We start from the raw sequence: 26,020 nt of genomic DNA on the forward strand, positions 1-26,020 counted from the left end.
GTGGGTTTCTCCAGGGGCTCTCAAAAACCATCAACACCACTTATTTTGAACTTCCTGCTTAACTAGCCTAAATTAAGCTACTCATTAAATATTGCCCTTTATCAATTTACAAAGAAATCATTAACCAAAGTACCCTCAAACCTTACTTCATCATTAGTAATAGAAAAATTATATATGTTTTGATTGGCTGGTGAGTACACAATGTCCAACGGGGAGTTTAAATTCTATGAATTCAATTTGCATTGTATGGAGCTTAAACACCAGCACAGACCAGGTGAGCGGATTCTGTGCTATACAATTGCGCCTTGGAATGTTTTGTGATGTCAAATGTGCTATATAATTGCAAGTTGCTTTGCTGTAATAGTAAAATCCACTAATGACCATAATGAGTTATTCACTAATTAGTTAACTATAGATTACAAACATTAAACCTCAAGAGAATAAAATAATTTAAGAAATATATGCATGCTAGTTCTGAAGTACAAATTGAAAACAGAACCAAAAATGGCTTCATGGATAGCTAGTGTCAAAGATTTAATCTGATTTTTTATTAAGTTGAAGTTAGTTAAGCATCTGTTTCAGAACTTGGACTCAAGGAAAACAATAAGTAATATCAATGTAACCCTATAATTTAAGTCATGCAAAATAAAATCTGAAATGTGTGCCTACTAAAAATAGATTACGGCACCAGCAACCTATCATTTTGATCATTTATAAAATGCTTCTCTTAATTGATTTTACAAAGCTACACTGCACATTCAATTACATCCATTTAATGAATGTCAGAATTATCAAAAGGTGCTTCTTTCCTTCTGCTGTACCCATCTATTTTCAAAAGAATCAGCTCTCCAGTATCAAATCATTCAGATAAAAGTCATTAACACAGCAAGCAAAGTGAATTATGGAGGGGAAGTGGAGCATGATGTGCTTCATTGAAATAAAGGCCATTGCTACTTTAACCATAATCCCTTGAAACATGATTTAATCAGCAATCAATTCACCTCAAGCACTTGGCACAATTTCATTTTTAAAAAGGAAAAGTGAATGAAAACCTGCTTTTAGAAGTTGCTAATTTGGAACAGTAAATGCAAATCATGAAGCTAAGGTTAGTGATAAAGTTAAATGCTTAAGATGAAACATTGAACCTTGGTCAGCATTCTCCCTGAATGTTGAAACAGCACTAAATGAAACAGTTTGATGGATCAATTCACTGCTACATTATTTTAAAAAAAAACATGACAACTATTTGTAGATTTTTTTTTTTTAGGTACAATTAAGAATTTATGATATTTATCAAAGCTATTTTGCAAAACACATTGGAGCTGAATTTTCTGAAAGGCGTGTTTAGGTGCGCAAATGGCCATGCTTAGTTTTTTTTTGAGAAATCAGATTTCCCCTGCATTCCTGAACCCTTTTTTTGCAGGTTGAGATGTCTAGAGTGCAAAACATACAGCTGCTGTAGCTGAGGTCAGGTTTCCCATTTTAAATGAGGATAAAATTGGATTTCCTTCCAACACCATTTTCAACTGTTGGTGCAGGTTTTTGGAACCCCATGGAAAGCATACCAGGTTTGACACTTCATGAAGAAAATGGAGAGCTGACTGAGGAGACTGGAACACTGAAAGGCAAATGTTTTCACACCTTAAAATGTAATTATTTAGTTGTTGTATTGCAGATGTTTTTAATTCAGTGATTCATCGCAGGAATCTGTCCTTTAAATGTAGGTTGACCTTCACATTGTCCAGCCTTGTGTATATTTATTCACATGCATTACAGTGCTTTTCTAATGGAGAAAACATCATAATACAATGTTACAAAATGCTCTGGTCAGCTTGTGCAGTCATTCTACCTACTGTGATTTAAATGGCTGCTGAAAAAAATCTAACCACCTGCTCCCTTACATTGATTGACTGGCACTCTGCTTTGAAATTGAAATTAACACCATTTGTTCTTTCTTTCCCAGGAAAAAAGTTTATTGTGGCCATTATTCATGCTTCACTGAGTTTCATGTGTGAATGGGTTTCAGCACTAAGTGTTCCATTCATCTGAGAATGAATGACAGTTTCAAGAAATTATAATAACAGATTGCCCCTTCAGTGTGGTTTCTGGTTTGTTGACCACAAGCTAAGACAAAGGTATTTTCCCCCCACATGGCAGAGTGCATTTTCTTAATTTCAATGATAGGGAGGCTTTTATTAGAGAGCAAGAGGTTTACATCCCACCCCCCCCCCCCCCCCCCCCCCCCCCCCCCGCCCCCCCTCCTCAAGGAATGAAAATATTTTCCATTGGCATTGCATGGAATCCAAGGATCCACTTAGTGCAAACTGGGTCAGTGGCTATGGAGAGCATATGGGAGCATTGAGCGGGTATGGAGGTGCCAAGGGGCATAGTGGTGGCATGAGGAATAGAGGTGGTCAGGGTGATCTGATAGAGGGAGCATAGGGACAGCTGGGGTGGTGAGGTGAGGCTAGGGCCTTTGACCACTGTGGGAGCTGGCTGTGTCCAAGAACCGAGGCAGGCCTTCTAAGCGGCACACCTCCACACCCTCACTCTTTACACACAGGGTCGGGTGTCTATTTGGTCCACGAAGGTGCGCAGGTTGGGTTTTCCAGTGCCCATGGGAAGATTTCGCCCAATCTATGCATAGTAATGCAATGTTATTTTCACCTACTTTGCAACATGCATTGTGCAAAGTAATCTTGTAACTAAGTGATAATTTTAAAAGCTTTAGATTCTAATGGACTTTGAGGTTTTATGCAACATTCAATATTTTGTTTTTAAACGAATAAATAATTAACACATTATTTATCAAAACTAAACTCCAAAAAATTACTGCACAGCATTCCGATCTGTTATCATAGGCAATGAAGTCAAAAGACTTGAGGTGAAGTAATAACATCTTACAACAATCTCAGCTAATTTTTCTACACACCCTCCGAATATCACCATTTTGCACACAAGTCTTGATGGCAGTAAAATGGCAGCTTTTGATGGATCAGAGCAATATTCAAATGATTTGTCTTACTGATGGTTAAACTATTAAGCAATTTCTTCAAATTAACAGCAATGATTTTAACAAATTTAACTGAACAAAAAAGTAACATTTTATAAAATTGCAGTTTGAATTTCCCTTGATTGTTCACATTCCATTCATTCAAAACAAAACACAGAACCAAGACTCATCCTTAAAGTGCTTTTCATTAATCATATTATATCATGATTTTATAAAAGTAAAAAGTCAGCCAGTTCAGCCACTACCTTGTGACCATCAGCCTGTTTCACAAAATTACACTTGTTTAAATTACAATGTTATGTTTATTGGATGTGGATCAGTAGAATGCAGAAATGTTCACACAATTTGACAGGAGGGAATGTCTAAAGTTCAATTCTAGGAAATACTGTCTGATATAAGCTTTCAGAGTTTCCCAGCTAGTTTCACCCAAAATTTCACCACGACTGGATTCATGTTACACATTAAGCAAATGGCGTTCTAAGTACTGCTGTGCTAGACTTGCTGCCTCCTCATTTACCTCAGAAATTATGAATGAAACAGAGGTAGCCGTTTCAGTTCACTCAGAAAGTCAATACCAAGGGATGTGGAGAACAATTCTTCAGTTGTTTCTGGCAGGCATTGGCCCTTGAGGATCACATGGCATGGAAGATACAATCCTAAATGATATATGAAACTGCCTTGGGATTACATTCCTCAAAACAGCTGTTCCTTTTGTGATTCTAGTTTCAAGTTGCAGGGATAAACCACATCAACAGTTCTTTTAAAATAACAATTACTCTAGTAACCTTACCCCCTTTAAAACTATAAGGTTATATGTAATGCTGCAGGATTAAAACCATTGCTTACAACTTATGCATACATCTTAATTCAAAATCTTGAGTTAAAGACAGAATTTGTATACAGTTAAAATGCACAGCCTCAAGTGTAAGTTGGAGACAGAAATACATAATAGAGCAAATCTGTATTTTTGCTTTCTGACACATGCAAATTAAGTATAGCTTCTCAAAAGGAAGCAATTTATATCAGTAAATCTCCTTAATCTTTACTCATGCTAAGTTGGTTGGTTATATAGTCTTGTATGGACAGGATCTTTATACCATGCACACAGTGCATAGCTGCGCTGCCATGGTAGATTCCTATTTAAGCCTCTATAAAATCACAAAGGCCAACTCATTTGAATAGATACATCCTGAGGTCAATTCCTTCAGTTTCAAAATAAATACTTTAGTAAATATGGCATGTTCAAGTACAATATGTGGAGCAGGCAACGTTTTTTTTAAGGGAGAGGGTTAAATTATTATAAATCCATTTCACATGACACTTCAAGTATACGCCAAAATTTTAAGTTTGCTGACAGGGTTGTACATGTTTGGTGGTAATATGCAATTGGGGAAAGAGTTTGAAGATAAAAGAAACAAGTAACACAATTGCAGCCAGTCTTCTTTTAAGCTGCAGGGTGGGTCACTGGTCTTTGTCATGCTCTTATTGTTCTCATTGCACTGGTTAAAAGTGCTGAACCCTCAACTATAATTGGACATCAAGCACTTCCTCCAGCTATACAGGCCATTCGGTTTTATTCTTGCCAAAAACTCCGCGCAGTTACTTAGGCTCCACTTCCCTCCCCAGCTGCTTGTTTAAATGAACCCAACTGTGCAAAACATTGGAATGAAAAGATCAATTGAAGTTTGGCTTAGGGTTAAGCAGGACACCAGGTGACCAAATGCCATTCCAAAAACACTGCTTCCTTCCCACACCACCTTTGATGAAAACGCTTTCATCAACTCCAGGCTTAGTTTCAACAAAAATATCCAGTCTTTTGTATAGAAGGAAAAATACCACAAGCATGTTCAGAATAATAGCACTGAAGCACTTTTTCTCTTTCTAATCCCTTAATGTCAATAATCTTGACAATTTCAAATTTGGCATCATTCTAAGTCACATTTCAGAAATTCACTGGTATGTTTTCATTTAAAAAACAATTAGATTGGGGTAACTGGATACAATGCACAGCAATTTTTGTTCCCAGCTTAAAATACCATCTGCACCATTTGATGGATGCACCTTTCTTTTCCCCCCTCGAAACACTTGCAAACTAATTACACTGCTTATCTGTCACATACTATTTCTCATCTATTGCCCTCATCTATGATTCAACACAAACTCTTGCCCTTTTTAAAAGGACCTGTTCTGATAGGTCACTACATAGACTGTTGAATGACAAAGATCACTGACTAAAATGCTGCCAAGCACATTTACCTTGTTGATGTTAAGGAATCTAAATTTTAAAAAAGTACCATAACTAAAATTTCAGAACAAATCAAATACATTATTCTGCAGAAGTAGGGATGATGCTCCATACCATTCATATCTGGTACAATTGTACTTCACACTGCAGAAGGTAACATAGCATAGCTCATCATCCATTTTTCTTCTATTGTTTATTACTGTTATGATAAAGTTTATGGTCAATTCCAAATTCTGAGCCAAAAATGGTGTCTGAAAAAAATTCTCTTTTTAAAATCATTCAATTATGACAAGTATCACTTCACAACAAACTGATATTGCATTCAGCTACAATAGCAATAACCAGGATCAAAATTCTGCATTTTAAATAACATGCAGATTTATTGAATTATCTTGTAATTTCTGCATTTGTTGGAGTAGAATGTCAGCTATTTCACTTTTCCCTTTTGTGCTTGAGATAGACGTGCAGTGTCTGGAAAAAGGATGGAGGAAATGAAAGAAAGTTATTGTAAGTGTGAGTATGAATCCAAGAATTCAACTATACGTTTTGAATTCCTAATAAAGGAAGAACTGTTCATTTTGGTCAAGTTATAAGTAATTCGTACTGTGCTCCAGATCTGTAATTATGGGTGTACAGCCATAATATTTTAATCAACCAAATAAGAAATTGGAAGGCAACTCATTCACCCATAGCCAAAAGTCATAAGTACCATATTAAGAAAGAATAAGATTTTGCTTCTTACTCTGCTTAATGTGACCCTAAAGGAAGAACAAATTAGTTTTATAAACTATGAGTTTAAATACAATACACATTCACTTGATGTCCCCTTATTTATGGCCTTCCAGCTATTAATTGGGAAACTATTTCATACTATATGCATCCAATTTTCTAATGTAAAAATACAGCCACTAACAAAACTGAGAATTTTCACCCCTCAATGCAATTTAGCAGAATTGCTTTTGCAATGGTAGTATTTTAGTTATTGCTTTTCTGTATTATTGAAATGTCTTTTCCCTTTTGTCTACCTGGCATAACACCTGTAACTGAGATGCACAAACTATTGCCTTCCAGCAATAAGTGGTCATAAAGGGGTGCAAGAAGAAGCTTCCTAGTGGGGAAATGACTGGTGGCTCTTCCAATGGTTGAGTTGACATTGTCATAGCCTAGCCACTCACAAAAATAAAACAGAATAGTACTTTTCCAATTGCAAAAATAAATAAGACATAATGGTCCTGGAAACACATATCCGTATCCTGCAACAATTTGAGACATACATTGATGGAACTCTCTCACTACAATGTGTTATTAAATGAATGACAGTCTAAGTAATCAAATTTTACCTCCTTTAAATATAAAACAGAAGAATTGGAATCTTCATTCCCTTCTTGTTCCCAGTATCCTATAAATTCCTAAGCAGTGCTGATTTTGCTTTTGTCCAAAACAATGCCATAGGTTTTTAAAACATTTCATTATTGCAAGGCTAATATAATTGTCCATTTTTTAATTAACTCAGTTAGTTTAGACTGCAAGTGCATCGCAAATTAATGTTTTCTTTAAAAGTAGAGTTGTATTTGGTAAGTTCACAATAATTACAACTCAAGTATAGTAATGCAAGCTAATAACAACACAACTAACGGAACTATTTTTGAGTGGTCCTAGTATAAAACACCCACACACGCAGCAGGTGATGGTAGTCTATTTCTAAACTATCTCACCATGCCTCTGATATTAGAATAATAAAATAGAATGTGGTATTAAAACTATAATTAACCAAAATGCTATTAAAACACCTACAATTCAATAGTCAGTTCTTCCTGCAGCTTGGATCCTTTCTCAGTAGAAGCTTTTCTCCAGATGTTCCCTTATTAAAAGGGCCATAGGCCAACAGTCACTATTCTCTTGATTCTTCAATTCCACAAATCACACAGACAAAATACATTTAATAATGTAAGCTAGACTGAAGCACAAGGATGTCTGACTATCTGTACAACAGGTTAACAGAAAAACTTATAAAATGTTGCTTATGGAGCTGCTCAAAGCTCGTTGACTCGATAAAAGCTGTAGGCTATTTCAGCCCAATGTTCAGAGAAAGGATAATTTCAAAGTGATTAAACCATTTCTTCATTTTAAAAAAAGGTAACATAATAATGTGAACCATTTTTAACAAGTTACTATGGACAACTTTGTTGATAAGTAACACTGGCCAAGGGATTTAAGATCTTCAAGCACTTCATTCTTTTTTGGATCTTGTTTCTGTCTAACTACTGCTGTACCCCAATCCCGGCTCCCAAGAGTTTTCTCCTAATGTGCTCAGCTTCCATTTTCACTTCTGAAGCACATTGGGACACCTATTTTATTAAATAAATGCAAGTTACAGTCATCATTGTCTAACACCCATATCGAATCTCTAACTCAGTAAAATGGAATTTGAATTAAGCCATCTTGTATCTAGGGAACTAACTACAGGCAAGATGAATTTAAAAAAGCAAGACCATAGATCAGAATCTTTAATCAGCCTGTTATCAAATTCCTATTCAATGAGCTTCATTTATTATTTCAAGATCAAATACATTGTTTTCTGAATTTTAAATCTTTCAGAAGGATTACTTGCTAGGCTATTAATTCCCCCTTTGCTGTTGGCAAACTGAAAGGGATTATGGTCTCAAATTAGGGTTTCCTTACAAGATCAAAATGCTTTCAAATGAATCAACATTCTACCATAAAGATACCCTCACAATTACATTTCTTTTTAAACTTTTGAGGTTTGGTCATTAAACAGCTTCAGCCCATATACAGTGCGGCCTAACTCAATTCTAAGACATTTTTTTCTGCCTCAACAATCTGTCATAACCCCAACATTATCCCAGCTATGGAAGAGCATTACAATAGTTTGAATTTCCCATTCCCCATATTCATTTGCCTCTCAATGCTCTCTTATGAGATTGCGCCCACCACTATAGATCCATACTCACTAGGATCTGTGTGAGATTATCCAAATTCTTTTTATCCTTACAGCCAGCTAAAAAAAAAACTTCAATTTCATCAATCTATACTGGATTTAAATCCATTGGGGGAGGACAATGTGATAACCCACTGTACAAGTCTTTAATCATGTTTGTGCATAAAATGCAGAAGTCAAATGAGAACATAGAATTTAATCAATATTTCAAAATACAAAATACAGCAGGGACATGCTGATATGCTAGAGTTTCTGCAACACTTAAGTGGCCTGCATATTCAGACACAACAAAAGTTGAATTTCAGGATTTCTTATTCAAAACAGCATGTTCCCGAACAACCTACATTTTTACATTCATATCAGGTCATATGTTCGGATAATAAAGTGAAAAATGCCTCTGTTTTATTATGGCAAAGTCAATCTTCTATACAAAATAAGCTCAATAATAAAAGTCACTTGAGGTGGTGAGTGGATACACAAGTGAGAGATGTTAATCAAATTCTTAAATCAATCTGGCATAGGCTCAAATATCAAATTATGCAGACCTGTTCTAGCTACACCCATTCTAAAGAGAAAAAAACAAGTTAATAGCCCAAAGAAACATACGTCCAAGATCTTCTGGTCAGCGACCCTGCCATAGCAGTCATGGCTGACCGCGACTTGCCTTAACCTTTTCTTGCCCTCCCACCTATAATTCCTGACCTGGAGCAAGGAGTAAGGCATCGTCGCATGGATCCAAGTGAATGACTGGCGAGGAGGAGCGCCCTCCTGTTGTCACCGGCTCAAATAACTAGCCTTAAGGTCAGTATGCTCGCAGTGCTATGGTAAGCAAGTTTTTAAAAAATATATATTTTGAATGTTGAAGACTCAATTGTCGTTATGAGTTTGTGGTATGGGGGGGGGGGCGGTGAGTGTGCTTGGGCATTGCCAGGGATGTATTTTTTGGCCTTCCTGATACAGCTCCTGCTGTTAATCACTGTCCTATGCCAAGATTAACAGAAAGATGAGGTAAATATTAGGATAAATATAGGGCATCAAGTCCAAGTTTCCAATACCAAGGTCAGTGTCAGAGACATTCTCTGAGGGGCCTGGGCAGCATAATTTTGCCCATCGGAAGTTTAAACTTCCCATGTAAGTACCGCGCATCTGCGTGGGAACTTCTGTCGGGTGCCAAGGTGTAACAGCAGTGATCATCTCAACATTCGCTGCTGCTGCTGCCATCGGAAGATCCAGGCCACTGTAACCCTTTAAGTGTCATCAGTAACTTGTTCAGTAAAACAGACTACATTAACACCTATATAAACAGCTTATTGAGTCTTGTAATTATCATTAGTTTACATATCAAGACATAACCAACTTCTTTGTGACAGTTAAAGTACATACAAATTACAAGTTGCTTTTGATTTATATATTTTAAAAAAATCACTTTTTTAACAGTGCTGTCACTAAGGAGTCCATTTTTAGCCAAATATTAAGTACATTGGTTGTGAACCACAGTTTAAAATAGGAAACTCCATTATTTACACTGAAAGAAGAGTAAATGAAGTTGCACTTTTTGTTGTGTATTATTTCGAATGGTGCTATTAATAGGCAGTCACAATGGGGTTGGTGGGGGGTGGGGGGGCACTGGTGTCTGTGTGTCTCTCAGTGTTATGTTTGTTGTTCCCATCTGCCAGAACAAAAGGAATGCCTACCAGAAACTTACTTACTGGTGTCTTCAAATTAGGTCATTTTAATGAGGTACGCTGTTTTCCATTTCATTATTTTAAGGCTCTTATCGAGAATAAGTTTGCAAAATTGTATAACTGGTTTCCTGTCAAGATTTGCCACTTAGTTAACTCAGCTGCAAACAGAATAGCCTGCAATATGAAGGTATTACGGAAAACAGGCTAATGAAATCCATTAAGTTATATTAGCCTGATCATTGCACATGTAAAGGTTTTTTTTTTACATTAATAGTTGAAACAGAGTTTCCAAGCTGGTTATGACAGAGCTCAAATCATACATTTTCCTATTAAAGTTTAGCCACGCAGGAGTAATGATCTAAATAAAAGTCTAATTTATAATGTCTCATACCCGCCCCCCCACCACCCCCAGCCCCACCCCCGGCACATACGTTCCTGATTTACTGCAGTGGTGTAAACCTTCAGTTCTTAGGAATAAGGAGTGTCAGGATTTTAAAAATTGAAACTTAAAAAGTCAGTCACAACTGGCAGACACCAAGTGCTTTTTAAAAACCATTTGTGGAGCAGACTTAATGAACCTACTGATCTTTTCCTATTCATATTTTTTCATAAAATCAACAATCACTACTAATGCCATTTTAAAACAGAATGTCATGTTCAAAGTCAGCAATAATTCCCTCCAGTGTTAAGCAAACAATCGTATTGTAAAATTCGAACTGTTTCTTAAGTCTATCATTCTGTGTCTCTCTTGGTTACTCGTGTCATTTTTGATAAAAGATAGCTTGCATCGTTAGCAATATTCTGACAAACTCTGGAAATTGCCCTTATGATGGCCGTGCTGTGTGAACTAAAAAGTTGTCAGAGGACAAACACCATCAAATTTTGAAGACATTTCCAGATATGAACTTCAGTAAACACAGTAGGGATTCCAAGATTATGGTTGACTAGAACAAATATTTCCTTTTTAATCACTTTTTTGCTTGCAAAATTAATTGATCTAAAATTTTCATTCTTCCTGCCCATAAGCTGGTATACTATAATCACAATTTCTTCATTATAAGCATTACTCAATTTGTTAACATAACTTGTTATGAACAGGATATCATCTTCGGATTCAGAACAGCAGAACTGAAACAAAAATTTCACAAGAAACAGCCTGATGGTTCTATTTTCCCTCTAAAGGGGAAGTTACAATAGATGGGTGTATGTCACTCGAAATGTTTTCTTGCCTACATAAAATGCCCCTGTAGTGTTACTTGAATAGATTCACACACAGATCAAAATGATCTAATTAAAATGGGTTTCGAATTGGCAGCAACGAGCATACAGCTGAATGTTGCAGTTTTACCTCCAGACCTGTCCAAGCTGTAGGATGTGGATGAGAGACTGCAGGAGCCACATGCACAGGCGGCAGCAGGTCGAGGTGCCGGGACGCCGGCGCTGCCTCGCTTCGCTCTCCTTGGTGCTGAAATGATCGGCTGCTTCACCAGTGGCCGCCGCTCCTCCTCCTCCCGCCGCCGCTGCTGCTGCTCGGGCTCGGGCACTGCTCCCACCGCCGCTGTTCGAATAGTCGTAGACAAACCACCTGAAACTCAGCACCTGCACCACCAGGGACGGCACGACCACGAAAATCAGTGTCAGTCCGAACCACCAGTAGTCGCCTTTGAAGTAATAGTCCACGGCCAGCCACACGTCGGTCGCCCCATCCGAGAAGAAAACGAGCAGGGCGCCCAGTATCCAGCAGCAGTCCGCCAGCGAGTACTCTTCTCTCTGGCGAAGCACCGAGTTGACACAGGAGCTGTGGCAGCAGCTGGAGCCCTGTTCACAACAATGGGAGGGGGAGGAGGAGGAGGCGGCCGGGGCCGCGGCGGCGGCGGAGGACAAGCCCCTCTCCTCGCACTCACTCTCGGCTGGGCGTTGACCTAAATTCTGCAACGAAACGAACGCCGTCCCTCCCATCCCGTCCGACTTTGCAGCCATGTTGAACAAGCGACCCCCCCACCCCACCACCACGCCAAGCCCCAGCCCCACCCACCACCACCCCCCCCCCCCCCCCCCCCCAAGACTGGCACTCACTTCCGCAGAAGCGGAGCCTTTTTAAACCTCCTGCGAGAAAAAAAACAAACTTCCGGCGGCTGCGGGTGGGGCTGGGCTGTGGAGGGAGAGAGGGAGGATGAAGCTCCCCTCCGCTCCCGCTCCTCCCCGCTCTGGCGGCACAGCCACTGGATCTGCGGGATCTGACCCTCCCACTGGAGCCCAGCTCGATTAACGTGGCTACATCACCGAGTCTGCACAGGCGCTTCACCCTTTTGTTTCACACACAGACCCAGGCAAGAATTCAACAGGCACCCCGCCCCCTCTCAGACACATCATTCCTGCCTGTACACAATAGTCCGATCATTACCAAACCCCCGGGCAGGCTATAGCACCTTCTTACATCTACACCATCTGATACACCCATTACGACATTTTTTTCACACTTTGCTTGCACTGGGATAATCTAAGAAGAATACCAAGAAATGGTAGCTCGAGTATTTATTATTGTGGCCTTAAAGCTACCAAACGTCTAATTTCTGAAGAAGAAATTTCCGAAGAGTCATACGGACTCGAAACGTTAACTCTGTCTTTCCCTCCACAGATGCTGTTAGACCTGCTGAGTTTTTCCAGCATTTTCTGTTTTTGTTTCATATTTCCAGCATTCGCAGTATTTTGCTTTTGACTCTCTCTGACCAGCCAATGTTAACTGAGTGGTTTACTGCCTGGACGAATGAGCATGGTGGGCATCGTGAGAGGCTCGCACCATTTAAAGCTAGCCCGCACCTTTTCAAGGCAGTACGTTGTGACTAGAGCAGGTGCTTGGAGTACTGGCTGAAGAGACTGTGACCTGGGAAAGGCTGAGGAGTGACACCGTGGAAGGTGCACTTGAGAGATCTTGGTGGAGGAGGTGGAAAGGAGAGGTATTCTGTAACCACAGTGTGGCAGAGGAGGCACTCTGGATAAATGGTCAAAAAGCAGTGAGATCCATACCAGGAGTCAAGCTCCAAGGATCTCGATGCAGTCTAGATGAGAGGGTGCTGGTTGTGAATGGCATGACCATTTCTGAGGCCATGATCAATGAAACCACTGAAGGTGACTCTTCCATGGTCTCTAATTTATCAGAAAGTTTACCAAAATCCAGTGCTGAATGCATAGAAATTTTCTCCAAAAAATATTGGGAAGAACAAAGCCATTGTTTTTGTCCTCTAGCAACTATCTCTATCTCTCCCTGGAATTTTTTAAATTCACTTATGGGATGTGAGTGTCACTGGCTAGGTCAGCATTTATTGCCCATCCCTAACTGCCCTTGAGAAGGTGGAGGTGAGTTGCAGTCCCTGTGGTATAGGTATACCCATGGTGCTGTTAGGGTTCCAGGATTTTGACCCAAGGTTTATAACTAATCCTCCTTCTCACATCCTTCTTCTCCCAAATCTCGCACTCTCTTCTGATTTACAATCTACTGATATAAACATGCTTCTCTTATTTCCACCACCAACTCTCCCTGCACCACACACTTATCCTTCCAAATACCCAAGCAGTGCAGCCTGGCCAGGTAGTGGAGGAATGCCAGGAAGACGGTAATGATGAAGACAGAGCACCACCACTTGATGTCACACTCACAGCCACCAGCTCAGATACATTGGCTCAGATGGGAACTTTGATGGGGCAACCTCCAGAACGACAATCCTAGGTATGCATAACAAAAAGCATGGTGCATTGAAAAGCTTGCCAGAAAGCCTGCAGTCAATGTCAAGAGGCATGAAGGCATTTAGCACCAACTTAGCACAGGGCCTTGCACAGAGTTTGTGGTCCATTATTTCCAATGTAAGTAGTGGCCAACTCCAATAGCACACTCATGGACCCTTCCATGATAGAAGCTCTGATGACCAATGTCATAGCTTCCACTGCAGCACAAGCAGCAGCCACTCAACATTGAGGGCTGCAGTGGAAGCTCAGCCTCAAGACATGCAAAGTTCAGCTTGCTGTCATGCCAGTTCAGATTGCTGCCATCATGGTTGTGGATAACAGTTTGCAACCAGGCTTGCCAGCTCACAGCAGCCCAGCAATCTGCCCTCCAACAGATTGGTAGGATTCCTGAGGCACTGCCTTGGGGAAGTGGCAGTCACTCCATAGAACATAAATTTGCTGCTCTCTTTCCAGAAGATAGCATTCACTGTCCCACCCTTGCCAGTTCACCAGTTCCCTTGCTGCTGCCTGTAGCTAGCCAGCCCACAATGTTGCCACTCACGTCAAAATGGTGTAACCCTTCCAGACCCAGAGCTGTTTGAGGTCATCCCCCAAAGCCACCTGCAGTTTCTTCCACTGAAAGTCAGCAGCTATGGTGCAGCTATGGGGCTAGCATGGTGTAGAAGCTCTAGGACAGACAAAGGCACATGCAAGACAAGCTCCAAAGGGTGATTAGGTGACTTTTGTGTGCAATATGGCAAGATTTCATTTAGAAATTTGGTTTGAAATGTTTATCTTGCTATGGCCTTTATTTTCTCATTATGCCAATCAGATGCTGTGGTGGGTGATGGTACTAACATAGGGAAGGTATGGTGTAGGGCTATTGGTGAATGGAAAATTGGGATTGTGGTTAGCTGTGTTGCACTAGATAAGTTCTTCATGGAATTTCTATGCAGCAAGGAGCTGTCTAGGTTGACTTCCTCCTCTTCTTCCTCTTTTTCTTCCTCCTCCTCCTTATACCCTTGATTCCTCAATTGCTCACCATATAGCTGGTGGCAAGAGATTTCCCCTCATGATGGCAAGGTTCTGCAGCATACATCAGACCACCATGTATCTGGACACCTGCTTTGTCGAATATTTCAGGACTCCCCCAGAGTGGTCCAGACAGTAAAAGCATTGTTTCAGCACACCAATGGTTTGCTCTATCACATTCCATGTGACAGCATGACATTTATTGTATGCATGCTGTGTACATGTATGTGAGTTGCATGCTAGAGTCAAGAAGCATGTTGTCATCCATTGCTTTACCACTCTGGTTTGCTGTGGTGGTTCAATTGCAGCTGGCACAGTGGACTGTGCAGATTAAAAGCAAAAAACTGTGGATGGTGGAAATCCAAAAGAAAAACAAAAATACCTGGAAAAGCTCAGCAGGTCTGACAGCATCTGTGGAGAGGAATACAGTTAACATTTCAAGTCCATATGACTCTTCACCAGAACTAAGGACTGTGCAGATTGATGACATTATGGCTGTTTCTAGGATCCAGACCTGCAGGATTCACTGCCAATGGTCACACATCAGCTGGACACTGAGTGAGTGGAATTTCTTTTCGTTCTTGTAAAGCAATGTGCATGTAATCAATGGCACTTTGCAGTATGAGGGAGCCTGCAATCCTAGCGAAACTGTAAGCTCACTCTGCCTGCTTGTCTCTTACAAGATGAATGGAATGTAGTTCATTAGTTCACTCTCTTTCAATAGGGAGCTTTCTTTATGCAACAGCAGACAGCAAACTTCAAGATCTTGCAAAAATCTCCTGCTCACGCCTGGAAGAAGATAGAAGTATCTAAGTTAAGTTTCATGGTCACCTTTTCAGCCAGTGGCATTGTGGTCCATGCTCTATTCTGAGATTGCAGTTGTGACTGCAGCAGATGGCAGATTTCAGTGAGAATATCCTTACAGCAGCGCAGAAATCTCATACATTGTTATTTCGTCAAGTTTCAGATAGGAGAATTGCTCCCTGAATATCTTCAGTGGATATGCCTTCTATTGAGAACCCTTTTCTCCCTCCATCTCCTCCCTCTTTCAATAGCTTGTCCATGGCCTCTCTATTTCAAGGAAAATGCCTACTAGTGCATCCATGTCTAGGAGCAACCAGTTTCTGCAGAAGCCTTGAAGTCAACAAAAAGTCCTTCTGCACTGGTCAAACCACTCTTTGTGGACTTTCACAAGTTAGAACAGCAACAGAAAGTAACAAATGCTTGTAGAATCATAGCAACAGCTAGAAGAAATCAACCAGTAACTATTCTATAAGCAATACTATGTTCCCTTTAAATTGGGTTAATGGGGTTCCTTCCTGCTGCTCACCATGTATTCAGCTGTGCATAGTTAAAAGAGGAGATTGGCTGGAACATTGAGCTTCAAAATGGCACCGCTGGTGTCATGTCAAGATCTGCCTTTTCTGCACACTTCTATGAGACTTTCACCAAGCATGCGTTATTGCCTGAGTCAATATAGCATCCAGCCCATTCACCTCACAAGTGTGGGGCGTACTATGGATGACATTTTGAAGGTCTGAGGGCACTTGTAGTGCCTAAAAAAGGGTACCAATGAGCCCAATATCTCACCCATGCAGTTGAGAGTTCAGACCTTCTTTTTGCTCTGGGTTTTGGATTAATGGCACAGTCATGTAGTACAGCGGTTATCTTACTGGACTAGTAATCCTAAGGCCTGAATTTGTAACACAGGAAAGCAGGGTCAAATCACAGCATGACATTGTGAAGATGTGAATTCAGTTTTTTTTTAATCATCTACCAGAAAAACATGAATCTGTCAGATTGTTGTGAAAGCCCTACTGGTTCACTAATATCCTTCAGGGAAGAAAGACCAGTAGTCTGTTAGCCAGTCTGGTCTATATGTATCTCCAATTCCACACCAGTGAGGTTTACTCTGAACTGCCCTCTGAAATGGTTTAGCAAACCATTCAGTTACCATTACCTTCTTAGAACAACTAGAGACAATGTGGGACTTGTCAGAGACACCCGTAACTCAATAATAATTTTTTTTATAACTTTTCAGTTTCAAGTGAGAGTCACTGACTAATTGAGGCACTTATCTTCACATGGGCATCCCACTGCTTGTAGACAGCATCACTAATTTTGAATATTTCTGTTTTTCCCTCAGTGTTGTTAATGAAACAGTCACTGACTAATGAGGTAATTGTGTAGTATTCTAATTTTTCTTGAGAACTATATATTAATGATAATTAGGCACTGCTAAATTTAGATAAATATTAGATATATCTACTATCCTAAATGATTACCTAGCAATTAAAAATAGTTATCACAAATTATACCAATGCGATGAGGATTAAAATAAATTCAAGTTAGCATGTTACCTTGAATAGGCTAGTCAGAGAATAATTTTCACTGAAAGACATGTAAAAGAAGAATGAAGATGTAGATTTAAAGTAAATTCTTCTTGCTCTTCCATCACTCTCTATTGGTGGAAAGAGAAATTTCTAGCCCATCAAACAACTGGACAAAGAAAATTTGCACTCTGAGCTTACACAACAGAAACATGAAATCAGTAATGATGTTCAAAATGACTATTTTATTTTTGTAGAGGAAGTATATTATGTCTCATTTAAGTAACAAGTAAGCTTTATCAAGTGATGTAAATTTCACAGAAGGATGGAGAACAAAGGTAATGGAGCATTACTTCATTTAATTATTTTACCATAGATTTGGTTGCTGGAAGCAAGACTAAGGCAATATATAGGCTTCATATATTTTTGTTTTTATATTTTTCATCCATTTGAAGAAAGATTAACTGTAAAAAATAGGAAATTACAGATGGTAAATGATAGAACTGGAAACATTTTATAAATAATTAAATGCCATTCTGATTATTAATCTTATAGGTAGCTATGATATGAAATTAATAAAGTTATGTAGAACCTGCATAAAACATAAGTTTGGCCTCAACTGGAGTATTGTGTCCAGTCCTGAGCACCACACTTTAGGAAGGATGCGAACGCATTAGACAGGGTAAAAAAAAATCCATGAAAATGGTTCCAAGGATGAGGAACTTCAGTTACATGGATAGGTTGGAGAAGCCAGAGATGTTCTCCTTGGAAAAGAGAAGATTGAGGAGATTTAATAGAGGGGTCATCTGTTGTAGCCAGGAATGACCTTGAGGCAAAAACATTCAGGGCCACAGTCACCTCCTGAATCACAGCCATGAAGTGTGCAACCTGCTGCTGGGATGTGCTTGATGCTGCAATAGTGACACAGTTCTGTCACAATCTCCCAGGTAAAGGGAAGTTGTTAGATAAACTGCTACTCACTTAAACTGGAGGTACAATGTTCTAATCCTTTAAGCCCATGGTTGCAGTGGGGGGTTGGTAACCCTGTTGCACCCTTCTTCTTCAGCACCCTCTTGGCTGGCTGGGGCAGCATTTATTGCCCAACCCTAGCTGCCCTTGAGAAGGTGGTGGTGAGCTGCCTTCTTGAACTGCTGCAGTCCATGTGGTATAGATACATCTACAGTGCTGTTAGGAAGGGAGTTTGACCCAGTGACAGTGAAGGAACAGCGATATATTTCCAAGTCAGGATGATGAGTGACTTGGAGGGGAACTTCCAGGTGGTGGTGTTCCCATCCATCTGCTGCCCTTGTCCTTCTGTCACAATCATTTAATTGGTAGTGGTCATGGGTTTTGAAGGTGCTGTCAAAGGAGCCTTGGTGAAGCATACTTGTTTTAAAATGGCATCTGGGCCTGGGGCACATCAGACTTTTGAGATCCCCATGCAAAATTTGGAGGCTTAGAGTTAGGAGTGTATTTCTGTTTAAACAAAGGCTGTTGTCCTATCTATAAATCAATCATGAGTCTGAAATGCAGAGTCAAAAGGCTTGGAAACTTATTAAAATTCAATTGAACCAACATACTCATAACTGGCATGGATTTTCAGAAGATGGGACCTGGCAGAATAGCAAGATACAGCTCAACAATTTCCTTCCGATTTTTTTCTAACTTGTTGTTACAATTTCACCTCATTTATATTGTTTCTAACTGCATCCATAATGTTTCGCATATATTTTGGTTTAAGTAGCTCCAAGAAGATGTTTTACACTTGCCCAATATTTGTCTTTATTCTGATATCTTTTCGTCCCAAGATTGCACAGAAAACTTCAATGGTTTGAGTTAGAAAGGAATAAATGAAAGCTGAGTTTTCAATTTGGAGTGATGAAGTAAACTTGAATGTGAACATGTGTAAGCTGGCCTCAAAGAAGGAGGTTGTTAACCTTTTGTACAAATATACTGTTTTCAAAGACCTAAAATAATATGGGATTTAAGTGAGTCTTTTGTATAAAGTGGATTCCCCTATTATTAATAATTTCTAATCCATACCACCAGCATCCATTTTATCAGTTCTGAATGGGTGGCCCTAAGTTAAAGATACTCCCAATAGTCTTTTCTCTGTACAGATAGTATCTCCTAATGAGTACAGATTGTAGTATCATTTGATCTGTATTGATTGTAGTGATGTTAATTTGATGTAGAAGACAAAAAAAAAATCATTTTTTAAATACTGGGATCACAATTAAATGGTTGAAAAATAGTTACTTACTCTCCTATTAATTAAATGTATGTTTGCACCCTACAGTGTGATAGTCAGTAACAAATTCCAGGGAAAATCCACATTTTGGGGATTTCTCCCTAGTCTGTGGGCCTTTAATTGATTTCTGCGATGACAAAAATAGGGAAATAAAATTTGTTTCAGTGTTCCTATGTAAAATGCATCAAAAAATCAGTCAGAGGTTTTACGTTAGTTGCTATGAAGCGAGACTACTGGAAAGTTCAAAGTCAATTTTCACTGTGCTTACCTGGTGTTAACAGGGCAATAATGGCCTCAAAATTGTGTCAGTAGCCTTAAAACCCTCATTCACACCCTCCCCATTAAAACAACAACTATTAAAGAAGTCTGTCACCGAATTTCTACAACGTTCGCATCTTTGAGGTGATGAGCACCTTTTGATTTGAAAATTGGGGTCTTAAGACATAAATAGGACCCTAGGTGCCATGCAGGCACTGAGCAGTTCCATGGGTGTTGGAATCGAAGAAGGCAGGCAAAGGTAAGTGCTGAATTATTTTTATGGGCCGTGGAGGAGCAGGAATGCTCTACATAGTGCCACAAAAGTAACCTAGGCTGCTGATACCCTGGGACTAGCTGTAAGGGTTTGTTTCATAGATCTCACAAAGATGTTCAGAGGCTTGTAAGGTTGAATAGTAACTGCTTATTGGTAACACATAACTATATACATATGTACAAAGTATTGTGCAGACTATGAGCTAACTACATGCTTACTTCTACACAAGTCTCCGGACCATGCCTGCTCCATTTCCTAACTTATCTGCTCTGTCTGCAGGTCACATCACAATGTGGGCAGCACTGTTCCTCACTCACATATTAACCCTTGCAATGCTGAACACACTTATACTACAGGACTCTCATTCTCAGCAATTGCAAACTCTCCTCCCTATAACTTCCATTGCTGATAACTGATCAGGTCTAAAGGCTTCAATCTGTGCCAGGATACCTGTTTGCGCCTGGAAGTTCACAGGCAAAGTTACGAGGCCTTAAAATTCTGGGGCACTTTACTGCCAGAACAGACAGCTAACCTGCATGTTTCACTGGCCAATAGGTCAAAAGACAAAATTACCTTTGTTGATATTTCAATTTGTGAGGGCTCCAGTTGCCCTGCTGTTTAGGATCACAAGGGAAGTATTGCTGTTTTGCCATGGCTGGGTAACTGTAGCAAAGCAGTGATCAGGATGGGAAAAGAAGGGAAGTTATTGTAAACTTATGAAACAACTTAAGCTTTCCAAGTAACTAACCTATCTAATGGTTCACTGTTTACAAGTGAAACAGATTTGGTAAATCTACTACTTTCTTTAATGATCGTTCTGACTTGTGTACATGCCTGGGAGCTTTCACTGTGCACTGGATAACAACAACAAGTTGTTTTGATATAACACCTTTAACATAATACATCGCAATGTGCTTCACTGGAACATTATAAGACAAAATTTGTCACCATGTCACAAAAGGTGATATTAGGGCAGGTGCCAAAATCTTGGTCAAAGAGGTTGGTTTTAAGGAATGTCGTAAAGGAGGAAAAAGAGGCAGAGAGGTTTAAAAAGGTAATTCTAGAGCTTAGGGCCCCAGCAGCTCAAGGCATGACACAAATTTTGGAGCAATTAAAGTTAGGGATGCTCAAGAATTCAGAATTGTATATGTTGGGGGATTGTGTGGGGCTGGAGGAGATTACATAGATAGGGAGGCATGAGGCCAAGAACAGGTTTGTAAATAAGGCTGAGAATATTTAAGTTGAGGCATTGCTTGACTAGCAGGCAATGTAAGTCAGTGAATGCTGGGTAATGGGTGAACAGGATTTAACGTGAATAAGAACACAAGTTGCAGAATTTTGGATGATCTCAAGACTACTGAGGGTAATCAAGGCTGACCAGGAGTGTGTTGGAGTCTAGAGGTAACAAAGGCATTGGTGATTTGCAATAAACAAGGTCTGGGGACAAGTGTTCTTTAGAAACAATTGGTCACTTGATTAAATGATTAAACTATACTCTGTTTATGTTGTTATTATAAAAAGGTTTTTATAGGCTAATGCTGGATGAGAAATGCTGTAGGGTGCAAATACTATCTGTATACAGTTACAGTATTAAATGTTTGATGTAGTTCCCTCTGATGTATCAGCTGTCTCACAGGAAATTGCAATTGATTATTAACATAAATATTTATTGAATAATGTAACCTCAAAATTTAGTAGGCTTATTTAAAAAGTTGAAAATGGAATCTGTTTATTGTGAATGAGAAAAAGTGGAGTGTAAGATAAGTATTTCTTTCCATAGTAGTGTTTATGTAATTATCTAATTTATATCAAGTCTAGAATGATAGACAATCTAGTAATAGATAACTACTATTTTAATGAACAAGGACTGCAGAAGTGGGAAAGTATGAATTTACCTTAATTGCAACAGCTTTGTGCAAGGTCATCAATTTCCAAAAATGTAACTGAACATAAAGTGTATGATCAACCATGATAGGTTTGATGAAATAAAGATTTTTTATATTACACTTCTTTTGCTACTAAATTATCTTTGCTCGTCTCATTAATTTGCTCGCAGTAAATAGATGCAAAAGTTCACCAGCACAAATGTTTGCCTTTAATACCAATTAAGATATTTCATGTAAATATTTTTTGCCAAAAGCATTAACACAGGCCAAAATTTTTTTTAAAAGACGATGAATTTGTACTGACGAAAAAATGTTATTCTTTCTTCTTCCCCAGCATTATAAAAATATTAAAATTAGATGATTGTAGGCCTTGAATTTTTTTAATGAAGTTCATCATTGCTGTTGCATCTTTAAAAGAAGTTTAACAGTTAAGACAGGCTTGGCTCTTTCATTTCTCTCTCAAATTACTTCATTGCATGTCTTGCCAATATTTTTATTACACTTGAACAGGATTATAAATACTGAACTGGCATCTCTGCCTAAAAGGCAGCAAGGTATGGCATTAGGCCAAAGCAGAAAAACACTGAAACCATTCAAACATTTAAGCTGACCTGGAGAGCACTGAAGACACAGTGAACAGATTTATTGGTGTGGGTGCTACCAAGACACCAAAAATAATGACTTGCACCTTCTGGAGGAGTTGATACTCACACTGACTTCCAACTCCCTTTCTGTAGAACTGCAGAGCAATACTGCTATAAGTTCAACATCCTCAACAGAACAGGCAATGGAACACCACTCTCTTCTCTCTATCCTTCCTTGCTCAATCTGGACACTAACAACACTTCTACAATGAAACTTGATAAAGGGGGCTCTGACTTAGCATCTTTCAATGTGGCTTTCCAGCTCGTCTCACAGCAAGTACTTCCATACGCAACCCCAAAACCCCCGGTTTCCACTTTAATAGCCCCTTAGCCCACCTCTCTCACTTCATCTCCTTCATGCTACTTGGTACTTACTCTTCAACTGCTAGCCATACCTCATTCACTTTACCTACCTGCAAGACCAAGTAGTATTTAACTTTTAATGTCCAACAAAGGCAGACCATTGGAGTGGCATTTCCAATCTTAAAACACATAATCTCTTTCGAGGACAAAGCAATGGAATTGGTGGGAAGTGCTCAGTTTTTGTTGTGAGAACTAGAAGAACCAGTTTACTGACACAACAACTACACTGTCACCCAGACATCTGTGGGAAGCACCAGACAACCACTAAATTCCATCCCTTCTCTATCTTCTTAATCCAAAAGGGGGGAAGCTTATCCATCTCAGCTTCTATCCTGTTTTTTCTGCAGAGCAAGTGCAACAGCAGGTGACACAGGAGGAGGAAGATGACGATGATACTGGTGAAGAGAGTGATGAGGAACAAGCAATTCAGGAGTCACTGTTGCATGGTACCGCCATTTCTCAAGAGAGCAAATAATGCCAGGCCTCTACTCATCTACCTAATAGTACTATGCCAGTGGAACATGAGAGGTGAGACCAGGTTACTGTCATGAAAAAATAATAATTTTCATGATATTGTGATTTATTGTAAAGATGGGTTAAGAGTGGGATTTGGATTAGTTTCTCTGTGTAGATGTGTGTGTGTGGTAGTTTTAATTGAGTTAGAGACAGCTGGTTTAGAGCTCTTGAGTTATCAAAAGGGAAGCTAGGTTTGAAATGCTAAATACGTAAACATGGTTAAACTTTTAGAATGTGAGGCGTGAGGAACATTTGCATTTTTAGATAAACCAGAATAGTGAATTTCACAGAGATGATAAGGTGTTACACCTAGCCAACAGAGGCTAAGCCAAACAGTGTGATTATTTTTCCCAAAGGTTACTGATAATATGAGTACAATGCAAGATTTATATTATGAGAAAAGTAAAGTTGCGAAGATATATTGGAACAATGGAATTTACATTAAAATGTGAGAAACATGTATAAAGGAGATAAAACTATGTGTAAGGGAAAAGGAATTCTAAGATCTAACAAGTATAAAAGCATCCAGCCTCTGGGCATCAGGTTGTTGCCCATAGGATCTGCAGCTAAGAAAATTCACTTTGAATATCACTGTCCAGAGTATTGTATGCTTTGCCTGGGTCTGTTTAATCCTATTTGATTTTACTGTTGCCTTAACGGAGGCATAACTGGGAGTCAGATTAATTAGGGGAGCTAATTATCATGGTAGAAATTTAAAGAACTATGTATGTGCTTAAAATCTTTTCTTTTGTTAATAAATGTTTAACTTAGTTTTGTAAAAGATCTCCAAGGCAAGGAAAATCCCGTCAGCGAGTGGGGGGGTGGGGTGGGGCCCGCTTGCCAACATGTAACATGATGTGCAGTGACGTCAGGCAGAACTCCCGATGTCACCGCGCCCCATTTAAATTTTTAGGTAGGCAGGGGCTCAGCAAAATCAGCTGTGCACCCGCCGACCTGTCAATGGCCAATTGAGGCCATTGACAGATTCATTAAAGTAATTAATGGACCTGTCTGTCCAACCTTAAGGTTGGCGGGCAGGCCAGGAGCCCTGGCGGGCATTAGAAAAAGCATGGATGAGGTTTCATGGAGGTTTTTTTAAAATTTAATTAAAGTGTTTTTAAAGGTATTGGCATGTCCCAACTCATGGGACAATGTCACATGAGAGGAGATGTCAGGGAATTTTTTTTTTCTATTTTTAATATTTTTTAATGTACAGCTGATCTCCCTGAGGCAGCACTTAGCCTCAGGGAGCTGAGTGCGCTCTTTCATGCGCATGCGCAAAAGACCACGCTCGTGGGTTTAGGGATTCCCCCCTGCCCGCACAGGGCTTCTGTGTGAATGTCACACTGGATGTGCCTTAATTGGCCCGCCCACGTAAAATGGCGGCGTGCACCCAATTAGGAGTGCCAATTGGAGGCACGCCTCTGTGCGTCTACTCTTCAACTTCCCACCCCAACGGTGGGAAAATTCTGCTCTAAGTCTCAGTGGACTCATTACTACTGAATTCAAGGCATGCAGCTCCAAATAAAATACAAATTGCAAAACAGTTATGGCAGCTGTTTCAAGTTTCCAACTGGGATTTGAGCAGCTTGGCATTTACCATCTGCTGTGCCATATCAAAACTGGGGGCTCTTTGCGGGATATATTTGAAATTACTTGATTGATTTGGAGTTGGTGAATCTTAAGGTTATGAGTATGAGAAGCACTTTGAATTCAGGAGATGGTGTGAGGCTTTTTTGAAGTGGTGAGACTACAAGTTGGCATTGGCAGTTGCTAAGACTTGTCTGGGAGTTGAGATTATAAGTTTGGCTGGTTTACAAAAGCTAAATAAAGCTAATTAATGGAATCGGCAGACACGTTACAATTAGGATTACCTGCAGAGGTATGGAAATCAGACATAATTGAAGGTATGGCACAGTATTTGAAATTGGAAGGAATACCTGAGAGACCAAGATATCCAAGGGGTGAGTCATTGGAATGGACTCAAATTCAGTTGCAAATGAAAAAAAAAATGGAACTAGAGGCAGCAGAAAAAGAATGGAAATGAGCATTCCAAAGAGAACAGGAGAGAGAAAGGAAACAGGAAAGGGAGTTAGAAATGGTGAGGTTACAAAAGGAGGAAAGAGAAAAAGAGAGAGAAAGAGAATTCCAGCTTAAACTGCTGGCAATTAAAAAAGAGACACCAGAAGCTGCAGACAGACTTATTTCTAGATCAAAACCCAGTGGGGACATGTTTACATTTGTACAAGCTTCCAAAGTGTGAAGAAAGAGAGGATAGCTCTTTGAGAAGATAGCTAAACAGATGAAATGGCTACAGGAAAACTGGGCATCGTTGTTACAATCTAGGTTGGTGGGTAGAGCACATAAGGTTTTTGCTTCACTGTCAGAAGAAATGTCGGTGAACTATGATGAGATGAAAAAGGCTATTTTGAGTGCATATGAGTTGGTTCCTGAGGCATTCAGGCAGAAACTTAGGAAGATGAGATAACAGCCCGGACAAACTTATATTGAGTTTGAGAGAGTAAATCAAAGTAGTTTTGACCGGTGGACACGGGCATTAAAGATAGAGACGAGAAATGCAGCTCTTAGAGAAGTATTTTTGGAAGAATTTAAAGATTCATTTCCTTTGGTAGTGAGAACTCATGTGGGGGAACTGAGGGTTGAAACAGTAAGGCAAACAACAGAGATAGCTGATGATTATGAGTTAGTTCATAAAGCAAAACGTTTTCTGTCACCCTTTTAAATCCGAGAAGGATAGAAAGTGGGAAGGTGAAAGGAAGGTGGATGGTCATGGAAGAGAAGGAGTAGATGAAATTCCCAGGAAGTTTTTTTTAAACTAAA

General features: G+C 39.6%; 1 protein-coding gene across 1 annotated transcript in view; it reads right to left on the bottom strand.

Moving 5' to 3' along the window:
- The window catches only part of LOC121287134 (XK-related protein 7-like), a 195,919-nt gene extending 184,037 nt beyond the window's left edge, over positions 1-11,882 (bottom strand). The window contains exons 1-2 of the mRNA XM_041204701.1: positions 11,807-11,882; positions 11,251-11,668 (exon numbers count right to left, since the gene is read on the bottom strand). Of these exons, the coding sequence (XP_041060635.1) occupies positions 11,251-11,668; positions 11,807-11,882 (494 nt within the window). The remainder of the gene's footprint in view (positions 1-11,250; positions 11,669-11,806) is intronic.
- Positions 11,883-26,020: the final 14,138 nt, after the last annotated feature.

This window comes from Carcharodon carcharias, chromosome 14 (assembly GCF_017639515.1).
Source record: "Carcharodon carcharias isolate sCarCar2 chromosome 14, sCarCar2.pri, whole genome shotgun sequence".
NCBI classification, from domain to species: Eukaryota; Metazoa; Chordata; class Chondrichthyes; order Lamniformes; family Lamnidae; genus Carcharodon; species Carcharodon carcharias.